This window comes from Osmerus eperlanus, chromosome 3, assembly GCF_963692335.1.
Source record: "Osmerus eperlanus chromosome 3, fOsmEpe2.1, whole genome shotgun sequence".
Taxonomy (NCBI): Eukaryota; Metazoa; Chordata; class Actinopteri; order Osmeriformes; family Osmeridae; genus Osmerus; species Osmerus eperlanus.
The window spans coordinates 19,487,167-19,499,512 of record NC_085020.1 but is presented as its reverse complement, the minus strand read 5'-3'; the positions used below and the strand labels follow the sequence as shown (position 1 = coordinate 19,499,512).

General features: G+C 46.3%; 1 protein-coding gene across 1 annotated transcript; it reads left to right on the top strand.

Annotated features, from left to right (window-relative positions):
- The first annotated feature begins 2,106 nt into the window (after positions 1–2,106).
- lypd6b (LY6/PLAUR domain containing 6B) lies at positions 2,107–4,201 on the top strand. Its single transcript, XM_062456158.1, has 4 exons — positions 2,107–2,336; positions 2,475–2,573; positions 2,840–2,970; positions 3,275–4,201. The coding sequence occupies exons 1-4, from the start codon at positions 2,213–2,215 to the stop codon at positions 3,443–3,445; spliced, it is 525 nt and encodes a 174-aa protein (XP_062312142.1). The 5' UTR covers positions 2,107–2,212; the 3' UTR covers positions 3,446–4,201.
- Positions 4,202–12,346: the final 8,145 nt, after the last annotated feature.

Sequence of the window (12,346 nt, the reverse complement as noted above, 5' to 3'; positions counted from 1 at the left end):
TGTTGGAGGTCAGCGTCTGAGTGTGATTTCTGGCCCCTCAGATTAAGGTAGGCCGAGGTGAACAGGTGACTGTTGACTCACTGCTGACATGGAACAGGACTCATTAGGGCTGACTGGTGACTTTGACCAAGTCGTCAGTTCTGCCTCTTGGCAAAGTGTTGTTCAACTGGCCTTTGAGTTCCATATTACTTATTAGGTATTTATTATGTTGGAATGCAGCCCAATAATGACAAGCACGACTACCTGCGCCCCAAGTGATAAAGTAATGCTAGCAGAAGTTGAATCTTCTAGAAACCAGCCATGAGAACAGGACCAGGCTTCAAACGGCCCGCCTCAGTGTGTCTGTTTACCAGACAACAGACCAACGTGCTGGTTCACAGCCCTCATCCTCAGTCTCATCTACCTGTGACATCTTTAGGTATGCAGCTCATTACTGCAAACATTCTACTAACTTGTAGTTGTTTAATACCAGGTGCATCTCACAGTATCTGGCACTCTCACACTTCTCCTTATATTAGGGCTGCTGTATTCATTTAAACATAGACGCTACACCTGTTTGCTGGTTCATTCTTTTCACTGGTTCATGCTATTCACTAGTTCATGCTATTCACATGCCATTCACTGCTATTCACTGAGTTACTAGGCAGTTTTACCTGCTTCACCTGTGTGTCACCTGCATTATATAGTTTTGTATTACCTGCCTTACCCTGTAACTTAACTCTAGGCTTTATCTGGTGTACAGACTTGTGTATTTTTTTATTGGTTATTCGTTTTTTGGATGTTTGTATTTTGTATACATTTGCAGATTTTGTGATTTCAAAAAAGATTCTTCTTCCCTTTACTGTTACATAACCTTAAACACCACAGACGAGCACACTTAAAATTACCTATTTATTTACATTTATATTTACATTTACTCATTTAGCAGACGCTTTTATCCAAAGCGACTTACAAGAGAGAGCTTTACAAAAAGTGCATAGGGCAATGATCATAAACAACGAGATTGAACGAACATTGCGGGTAGCCAAAACATGAAGCATACATTCTGAAAAGCAAATAACTGCCAATGGGTGGAACCAGAAGAGCATGTAATTAAACACATTTCAATTAAACAACATGATCCTCGAAAGTACTAGAGTGTACATGGGGGAAAGCAAGCAACAATAATATAATTCACAGCGAGTACAAGCAGTTAAATCAGTTACAACTAACCAACAAGTGCAGCGAGTCCCTCAATAAGTGTCATTGTGTTCCTGGAGGAAATAAACTAACATCTGATCCAACAAATCTTTCTTAAGTACCGTTGTACTCCCGGAACAAGTGCGTCTTTAGCCTTTTCTTGAAGGTGTGGAGATAGTCAGTGTCTCTGATGGAGGTGGGGAGATGATTCCACCATTGGGGGGCCAGACAGGAGACTGGTTGTTACTGGTCTGGGTGTGTTATTACTGGTCTGGGTGTGTTATTACTGGTCTGGGTGTGTTATTACTGGTCTGGATGTGTTATTACTGGTCTGGGTGTGTTATTACTGGTCTGGTCTGGGTGTCTTGTTACTGGTCTGGGTGTGTTATTACTGGTCTGGTCTGGGTGTCTTGTTACTGGTTTAGTTCTCTACGTGGACTGCGCTGTACCATGAGCTACTGTACCATTAGATTAATACTGCATTCTTGCAGACGTCTCGCTCAGATAATATAAGATAGAAGCAGCATTAAGAGGGAGTGTTTCTCAGGGTATCCACGGTCTTCACATGGGTCCCTCCTCACTGCTCCCTGTGGACCCCTATCCTCTGGTGGCCTCTCCAATAACCACTTTCTTTATGGACCAAACCCCTTCTCAGAGACCCTCGGTTGACTCCTTGAGACCCCAGTGAAACTCGCTCGAGCCCGTCCTGATCCCTCCACCCGCTCACTTTCCTGTGGCTGACCCCGTCCACCTGACCCCACGGCCGGTCACCCGACCTCAAGGTTACCTGGGCTGGGGGTCAAAGGTTAGGAGCAGGCGCTCAGAACCTGAGTGAGGGGAGTCAGAAGATCCCTGAGCCCCCCCCCCCCTCACCCCCCCTCACCTAGAGACCCCATCTCCCTCCAGGAGGCTGTGGAAGGCTTCAGTCCCTCTTCAGTAGGCTGGTCCACACAATAGGAGCAGCTCCTCCACACTGGTAGTCACCCCCTCCCCCTGTCTCCCCTGCAGGTGTGGTCACAGAGAGGCAGTGAGGATGGCGTTCTCTTTGGCCCCGCACCCCAACGCTGGCCTGCAGCTCCTGGTCCTGCTGTTGGTCGGCTGTGGCCTGGCGGAGGCCGACCGCATCAACTTCTACAACGTCAGACCTCCAGTCGAAGGTTTGGTTCTCAACATTGACCCGAGCAGCTGCAATGTCCAAACCCCACTGTCATTCGACCAAGCCACTCTGATTGGTTGTTATTGTGCTGTACAGTGTTGTTTTTGTGTCTTGACAAATCGTGACTATTTTCTTACAGCCACTCCGTTTCCTAAGAGCTTCAAGTGTTTCACCTGTGACAGAGCGCAGGACAACTATAACTGCAATCGCTGGGCGGAGGACAAGTGGTGCCCACCGAGTGAGTACACACACACATACGCACACACACTGCACACGCAGACAGCCACACTCATAGGCAGATGCGTATATACACACACAATGAAACACACATGAGCGCACACACACACAAGCAGATACACACACACACACACACACATGCATACCCCACTCACACTTACAAATACACACTCACAGATACACCAATACTCTGATTATACCTCTCCTATGGCTACCCCTGTCCATCCTAAGACCCTGCTTGTTTCGGATGCCGTCTCCTCCCTCCAGACACCCAGTTCTGCATGACTGTGCACCACTTCAGCAGCCAGGGCAGGACCAGGTCTGTGACCAAGCGCTGCGCGGCTCACCAGGACTGCCACGCGTCCGGCTGCAGACACCACAGAGACACAGGACACATTGTGGGTCCCCTGGCAGACACGCTGGCATGATTTGGATGTGACTTGATGGATCCTATGTATCGTGAAGAATAGTTCCAAAAAACTGTAATTGTTTTCTGTCCTGACTTACTTTTCGTGTCCTTCTCTTCCTGTCTCCTCCCACTTTCTCCTCCTCTCCCCTTCTCCTCTCTCACCCCATCTTCTCCTCTCTCCCCCTCTCCTCTCTCACCCCATCTTCTCCTCTCTCCCCCTCTCCTCTCTCCCCCTTTCCATCTCCTTACCCCCTCTCTCTCCTCTCTCTCCTCCTCTCCCTCTCCTCCTCCAGGAGTGTGTTTCCTGCTGTGAAGGGATGGTCTGTAACGTGGAGGTCCCCACCAATCACACCAACGCCGTGTTTGCCAAGAGACACGCCCACAGCTCCTCCTCAGCCAATGAGAGGCTGCGAGGCAAACTGACACTCCTCAGCCTGGGGCTGGCCACGCTGCTCCTACTGTGACACAGCAGCCAATCAGAGGAGGTCTCAGAGGGTGGGACCAACAGCGCGAGACCAGTAATCTTCCCCGATACTGGTGAAGGATGTGCCCTGTGACAGTTTGTCAGACGTAACAGTTGGTGAAGTTATCACCCAGGAGTGCTCACCAAGGTGATACTGATGTTCTTCACGACTGCTAAAGACTGGGCTCCATCCACCTAGACCATGGAGCCAGGACAGACTCTCCGAACTCATGAACCTGAAGCATGGACACTGATGTGACCAGCTGACTGAACTCTGGAGCCTGGGGATGCAGAGATAGTTCAGAAATGCCTCTCGTGGCACTCCTGATAAGGTCATGTAACTCAGCCAGTAGAAACTTGGTTGATGATGATGAAGATGATGATGATGATGATGATGATGGTGTTTTGTTTACGACCTGCCCACTGGTGGCACAGATATAGCTGTCCAGCTCCTCAAGACTCGCCACAGCCTCCGCACACCTGCGAACACATGGAGAATCCAAAACTGTCTTGTGATGTTCACCAACTTGCTCTGGTGTCATTCATCACAGCAAGTTCCTAAAAGCTGAACACATGCACCAGACGTTAGACAAAGAACACAGACTAGCTATAAAGGAGAGTCGTATGACGGTCATTGCAAAGTTTTGCGCTTAGGTTGTCAATGCCGGTTTATCTTTTTAGTGTAATGTATGACAAATCCATGTTTGCACTTATGAAATGTTTGAACTTGATTTTAACAAGTGGAGAAGTGTGGACTGTATGTGGATGTCAGTAAAAAAGGTACGAGACACATTTAAATGGCTCCAGTCGTGAAAAAAAGAATTGGATTCCTATGACTATCGTTGTGTCTCTGCTTGTTTTTGGAAAGTATTGTAGTCATTTGTCCTTACACAACAACTTCTGTCAAAATGACATTCCAGTGTGGTATTTTGATATCCAGTTCTGTACTGTTGTGAGGTAACGTCATGAACTTTTACACAGAGCAAACCCAACATCTCAGGTCTCTAACTACAAGATGCCCAGATTGATGCCTTGTATTGGGTACTGTTAGTGGATCTAATGCATTGTTAGACATAAAGTGACAAAAAACATGTGAATGCACATGTTTGCCATTATGAATATGAAGAAGTATCCTCCAATTACATGAGCTGTGTCAATATAGACTATTGTCTGGCCATGGCATTCCATCTCCACTTATATCTATACATAGACTGTACTTTATGAACACCACAACATCAAGGTTTATTGTTGAGTAATTCCGCTAACTATGAATTACCATAAAATCGGGTTTGTTGCCTTCTCTCCACAGTATAGTGAGCCAACTGTATGTTAGTGCGTTTTTAAGGAGCAGCGGCTTTAAAAAGAGGATATCAAATTAGAGAAACCGGACATGGGATCCAGCGTTGCGTTTCATTTCCACCTGAAACCAATTCTACATTAATCTCCAAAAGTACCCTTGGAAGGGATTGGAGAAGCATGTGTGTGCATGTATGTTCTGACTAGGAGCGAGAGGGATTTTTTTTTTTTTTTTTTTGCTTGTCTTTTCTTCTCTAGGGTGTTTTGGGGATCTGCTGGCGGGGAAGGCGTTGCGTGATAGATCATATCCTGGATCGTGGATATCCTGGATCTGTCCTGCCTGCTACCCTGACACCCCTATGCAGTGAGAGTGCAACAGCCAGGTCCCTCACTGAGACCAAACAGAAGTGAAAAAACAACCCTCTCATGATGTCATAATACACACATATTGTATGTTACCCACATAATTCGTTTTTATATCCCTGTCTACCTGCAGGCAGGTCCTGGCTGCTACCCTGACACCCCTATGCAGTGAGAGTGCAACAGCCAGGTCCCTCGCTGAGACCAGCCCCTTGCGTGTCTTGAGAGCGGAGGTGTTGAAGGAACTGTCAAAACAGACACTCATATTCAGAGACACGACCCCTGGGGGAGGTTTCCCCTTCCTGCTCCGTCTGGGATTCTGCCCCAGTCCCCACACCTGATAAACACCGCCTTGAAGGATGTTAACTAGAACTGCGGAACTAGAACAGCAGAACATGTTATATTCGTTTGTGTGCGCGAGTGTTTGGCTGTGGTTTTGTGAGTGTGTGCTTGGGTGGGTGTGGGTGTGTGTGTATGTTTGTGTGGGGGAGGGGATTCCATTGTTCCTCGGGGCCAGTGAAAGTGTGTATGTCTGTGTGTGTTTTGGTGACGCAGAAAGGCCTCACTGGACCTGTGTGTTTGTGGGGGTGTGCTGTTATCCCTGCCTGCTGCTGTCTTTGTTCTGGCTTTATTAGGCGTGGAGCTGGAGCCTGTCAGTACTGACAAACAGTACACACACACACTTACACACACACACACTTACATACACAAACACACACACACGCACAGGTCTCTGACCCCATAGAGACCCACTGGCGGCACGAAGACTTTGTTCCTTTACCGTTTCCTGTCAGGAGTCATCCTGAATGTTCAACCTGGTCAGTTTCTCTAACAAGTACCTACACAGATTGAGGCACTGAAACATGAGCAACTTTCCTCAGGATACTGGATTCATATTACTTAGATCTGTCTATTCGAGTTTCAAGTTTATTGTCTGTTGTAACAAATACAGGTACATTGGAATTATTTGTTCCGGCTCCACTTGGCAGATATAACAAAGTCATAAGAGCTAGTAGTCTTATTGACAATATACTGAATGTGATGTAAATAGAAATGAGAGAAATTATAAGGACTAATGCTGAATAAATCACCTAACAACTGATAACCTAAGCTCTAGGGGACAACCTGACAGCATGTGCATGTAAGTAGAGTAAAGTGACTTGTGCTGGCAGTGTGAGATGGAGATCAGTGGGTCCAGCTGGAACAAGGGAGGGTTGGGGGGCAGATAGTTCAGGGGAACGTAGCAGGGGTGAGGGGTGGCGTGGCGGGGTATGGACCATGCACATGGCTCCACGACTTCAACTTTTCTATAATCACATTTTTACATGTACATTTAAAAAAATCCAAAGTCACGTACAAATAGTCCATATAAAAAGTACAACAGAAGATGGACGAAGCACAGCAGATGATCAAGATAATCCACTCGAATGGAAAAAGATTCATTAATAAATGAACTGTTGCTGATGCACAGCGTTAGCTCTTGTCTGATATTAAGTGGATTGAACATGGAATGCATATGGTATTCAGCTCCTATCCATTAGAGGGGTATCCGATTGTCCTTGTCAGTGCCACAACTGACGGAACACCCCCCCCACCCTCAGGGAAGGGTCGTCATAATCAAGTTAGCCGGAGAGCTACTGTGATGTCATCGTCTGTCCCAGGCGCTGGTGGCCAACCAGGCAAGGTCAAGACTGCCAGTCACGCTTGGTTGACCAGCTGGATCCTCTCCTCTAATTCTCTCTCTTCCATCTCCCTCCTTGCTCGGATAAATGCCCCCCCTTCTCGTGACGAGGCCCTCTAAAAACCTAGAACACGCTTCCATCACTCGTGCTTTAAAAAAGCGGATTGTTCCCCCTGTTGGAGCGGCGTTCTGCCCTTACTTTACAGCTGTAGCGGCGCTGGCGTCGGTTACCCAACCCCGCTCTGCTGTTTTGGTGTGTTGACACAGCGACGGCCAATGGGGGATTAACATTCCGATGCGAGGGCAGAGTTCACTGTGCTAATTGGCTGACAGAGATTCCGACACTTTGTTCTGCTGTGGGGATCTGGTCCCCGGGAGAGGAGAAGGGCTGGACTCCCAGAAACAGGTGATTCAAGTGTGGAAGTAAATGACCGTCATTGAGCTCAATGCCTGATTTAAAACCACAGAATCAAAGAGACAAGGTTTGAAAAAATCTGGTCTGGTAATATTGTATTATTATTATTTAGTATTATTTCTCATCTTATTCTCAGCACAGAATTATACATAAACATAGTAAAGCAACACACTTGTTTTAAAGCTACAGAACTGTGGATAACAAAGTTCTACATGATTATAGATTTTGTGGATCCTGGTTCGATACTGTCTTCTCCACCAGTCATGTCTTTAGAGAGCTGCCTCCATCAGTCTAGTCATCTGTGAAACTGGGCCACGTTGCTAATGTTCTTCTCCAGGATCCTCAAGCTACATTATTTATGGTGATGGTCGGGGTCCCCCCTCCCCCAACCGCACACCTTTCTAACCCCCCAGCCCCCTCATCAAAGATAGATGTGGTGTGTGTAGAGGGGGGATCACCAGGTTAAAAGATTCAGCTCCCTTCACTCTCTGCTCTGTCCCTGAGAGGGTAAAGGTCTAATATTGAAGCTAAAAGCCCTGGTGATATACGCAGTGCATTGCTCACCTTTGCTTCCAATTCTCATCCCCTCCTTAAAGCTGAGGGAATGACTGAAGCTAAAGGTTGTTCCAATATGCTTTTGTGAGTATGTTGTATGTGAGGGTTTATAGTTTGCATGAGACACAGTTCCAAGGTTGATTTCTCACCTCTGTGGAATACAGTATGTAGAAAAGAATGCTTGATTCTCACTGGTCCTGTGTCTGAGTGGGGCACTGTGAGGAAGCTGATTGGCCAGGGTGGCATGCTTGATCAGGTTCTACTGGTCCTCTCCCCTGTCTCCAGACACTCCCTGCCAAGTGTCAACACACACCGTCTGGCTTTGTCGTTCCAGCCACCTCACATGTCTGCTCCTGGAAGATCCAGCCGGAGGGTCACAGCCCTTCACCCTACCCCCCAGACGGCCCTTCATGTGTGGGGCGGCAATGGCAGGTCAGGCCCTTTCCCTGGGAGCACTGCTGCTGGAGGATCACCCCTGGGGAGTTGGGGAAAACACTTCTGCTTGTGGGACTTCTGTGATCTGCTTTGCACATCCCTTAACCCTCTCTCTGATGGAGGCCCTGTGACGGCCCTGGAGATCCTGCTGGGATCAAACACCTCCTGTTTACCCAGAGAGGGTAACCTTTACAGGGGCTGCGTTCAGAGCTGGAGGGGTGCGGGGGGGGGGGGGTGATCATGGAGGAATGATAACAGGGGGTAAATGGATTGCTTTAGGTGCGAAGACCACTGACAGTAGCTGCTTAGTCATAGATCACGGAGATCTAAGTAAGCGTCTATCACTTCAAAGGAAATGTATAATTTCCCATCCCTCCAGTTGTGCTTCCGTTCCTCTGTGAGTCTGTATGTGGAACACACTCCAGGGACATTCAGACCCTCTGGTGCTTGATGTGATGAGGTTTTTAAGTAAAAATTGAAGTGGAGGAGGTGGAGGAAGAGGAAGAGGAAGAGGAGGAGGTGGAGGAGGAGGAGGAGGAGGAGGAGGAGGAGGAGGAAGTGGAGGAGGAGGAGGAGGAGGAGGAGGAGAAGGAGAAAGCTCACAAAAGGAAGGGCAGGAAGGGTGAGGCGCAGGACGATGAGTCGCTAACAGCATTCCTGCAGGCTGAACTACAGATGGTTCTAGCCGTCCATCTCTTTTATGAAGGCGTGGGCGACGATCCAAAAGCCGACTGGCACCTTTCAGTGAGAGATTGCTGACAGATGAATCAGGTCTCTGTGGAGCGTCTCTCTGATCCGGGAGAGACATGAGGGATGGAAGTTTAGAAAGACACGCCTCCATCTTCATTAACCCCTCAGTCCCTTACCGCTGAGATTAGAAGCCACAAAGAAATATTGGTGACGTCCTCGTTATGGTGCTTTCTAAACCTTTGGACCTCATGTAGCTTTAAAAGAACTAAAATGTACTGAATAAAGTCAGACATGTTTGCACCAGTCTTCTTATATGTAACAAACAACGATTTCTATGAGTCTTCCAACAATCTGCATTGTGAGTGTTGCAAATATCAGAACTCTTAGTTTGTCCTTCTCTCACATCTTGCCACCCAACATGTTCTTTGATGTCCATGGCCAGGTCACAGGATCGAGGCCGTAGACTAAACCCCCCCCGCAGGGACCAGAGGGTGGCGTGACCCTGCCTCTGATCCAGGTCACCAGACAGGTGGCTCGTACCATTCACAGTTTGGAAAGGGAGACGTGTGTGAAGCTCCTCAGATCTCCACATCTGGTTTGGACTTCTAAAACGTTCCGGATGTATTGGCGCTGTTTTTTTTTTTACACGTAAGTGTCCAGGAGTCTTGAACGCACACTTAGCTGCTGACAGCTTCTTTCCTGAGGCTTCATCAATACTGGTATATATGTGGCACTTTGGAGTGTGCTGGTACATGTGGTGTGTAGACCTACGAAAGTGTGAAACCCCAGAAGGAAGTTAATGGGTTTGCATGTTTTTAAGTCGGACAGATTCAAAGTCAGATGATTATTTTGATTGATGATGGAGGCAGGCTAGCTTAGGTTTGTCATTCTCTGTGTAGCAAACAAGACGTCCCCTTTACCTGGGACATGCTTGGCCTCTAGACGTGTTTACAGGGAAGACTAAAGAGTTGGCTGTGGCTTTCCTCGCCCAGAGCGCTCTCTGCAGTACTGAGGTACGGACTAAACACAAACATGGGCTTTCAACACGTCCACACACACATCCACTCAACACACACACACACACACACATACACACGCTAAACACACCTCAGGGCTGAGGGGATTTACTGAGCTATTAGAAAGGTGTGGAAAGCAATCAAAAACTGAAAAACAAAACAAAAAGATGACTCTTTCCACTCGAGAGTAGACACAGTTGGAGGCAGCAATCCCTGCATCCTTCTCATCCACCACAACAGAACCCCTGTGCACCGAAGGGAATCTATCTGGCTTCCTCTCTCTCATCTGTCTGATCTCAGAGTGGGAGGATGGGAAGACACCAGCTCAGTGTCCTGGCTCCTGATAAAGGATGTCATGTCTATCCTTGGACATATAGACGATGCACTCAGGGCCAGTGAAGTTAAGTGAAGGTGTAGGGCGGGATCCCGGACCCTGGACCCCGCCGGCGTGTCTGCGGTCTGGATGCTTCCATATGAATGGGTCTCTGTCTGTGGATGTGTCCTCCTCACTATCCCTATTGTCTCTCCTGATGGACAGCAAGGACGCTGATAAAGAGCATGGGCACCGTATCCCAGAATGCACTGCAAACTGAACCTCACCCACACAAGGAGTCAACAACTTATGTTGCACAAGTTTTTATTTTTTCCCTTCAAGCATCATGAAGCTATATTAAAATATGTTTTTATTATGTTTATTAAATATATTTGGGGCATTTTTTTTACTTTTTTCTTTTAATAACTAATGCATACCGATGTTGTATGTGTTTGGACTCATTCCAGACATATACACACACACACACATGCAAATACACACGCGTGGCTAAACTCCCTGAAATACTGCACTTTTTTGTGATAAAATTCCTTTTTCAGCTGGCGCTTTCCATTGAACTTCAGACCATACCTGTTCCACCTCCTCAACCTCTCATGGTCTCCCTCCCTCGCTGTTTCCCTCCCTCTCTTTCATCCTGGGGAGAAATACTCCTTATCTCCAGCCTGTCCTTGTGACATCCCCACTCCTCCATTAGGGGAGACCCGATCCTCTGCTTCGAGGCTGTAATTATGGGAAATGGCTGTTTTTTAAGATCTTAACTTCAAGTGGAATTCAGTCATGCTTGAAATCTGTACATGAAACCAATGATCTCTCTGACTCGACTTGTGATCAGAGACAGAACCAACAGACAGAATCAGTGACAGATGGAGGACTGGGAGAATAATCACTTACAGCATGCAATAGTCTGTGAGACTGAAATAAAAATTGATTACTCAATAAAAAAGATGTTAACACTTAGATCCCTCTCAGGCCATCTTATGATGGTTATTTATTTAGGTTTTTCCCCAAACTTTTTTTTACCAAGGGGATTTGAGGTGAAGACATACAGTAGATTATAATGTATTTTCTTTTACAGCATAACAGCTCAAGCATGTGACAAAATGTGTGATTTCACCGTAAAATGTTAATTGGTTTATAGACTGGCAGACTCTCTGAGATAATAACAACTCAGCTGTTATGATCAGCTCCAAGGGCTGGTCTCTGATGCTGCCTGCTTGAAAGCATCTGATCACATATCATCTGTTATACTTTTAAGCACTATTTGTATATGACTTTTGATGAAAGTGACTGATAAATAAATAATAAATGTAATGTAAAATATTAGTACAGTCCTGGAAATATGTTGTGAACTTATGTAACACAATCCTGTGTTGTTCCAATCCAGGGGGAAACAAATATCTTGACTCCCAATAACACACTTTCAACTGAAACCTACACTTCCAATAATTACTGTTCATCACCAACATCAAGATATATCGTTTTCCGCAAGTCCCTGTTCTGCTCCAGAGTTTAGACTACAGAGGAGAAGCAGCAAGTTCACCTGAAGAGAAACGTACCCCTCCTCTTATATGGGACAGCAAAGCCGTTTATCCATCAACGCTCCCACAAAATAACATGACTTTTACACATAAGCAGTTCCGCTCCTATGACACTTAACAACCGCACAGCACAAATCATACTGCGCTCCAAACAAAAAGTAAGACACGTCTTTTTGAAGTGTATCTTTAGGCAGAGCGTTTTATCTCTCCTTGATTTATTTATTTATTGCTTCTCTGAGGGTGTTTAAAATACGATTGGCAGTGTTTGGCTTGTGCGAAAGATAATGAGAGGTAGTATATTGTAGAGATATAGGGGTATATATCGACTGTTGTACAGTTTCACACACACGTGCATTGATTCTCCTATTTCAGTGAGGACGTGAAAGAGTAAATACGCCCAATAAGCAAATGATGACGTTACACTACGGAATCCCAATCAACATGTTTGCTTTAATATATTATGCAGATATAATGATGAATTTAAGAAGCCATCAGTGCACTTTTTAACGTTACTCTTATACATGTACATTTAAGAAACACACTAATGATGTCTAAACCGTTCTTAGAATCCTGATGATCTGAAAG

Coding starts and splice junctions, on each gene's coding strand:
- lypd6b (XM_062456158.1), top strand. CDS start 2,213: ATGGCGTTCTCTTTGGCCCCGCACCCCAACGCTGGCCTGCAGCTCCTG. Junction 2,337..2,474: donor CGTCAGACCTCCAGTCGAAG/GTTTGGTTCTCA, acceptor ATTTTCTTACAG/CCACTCCGTTTCCTAAGAGC. Junction 2,574..2,839: donor GGACAAGTGGTGCCCACCGA/GTGAGTACACAC, acceptor TCCTCCCTCCAG/ACACCCAGTTCTGCATGACT.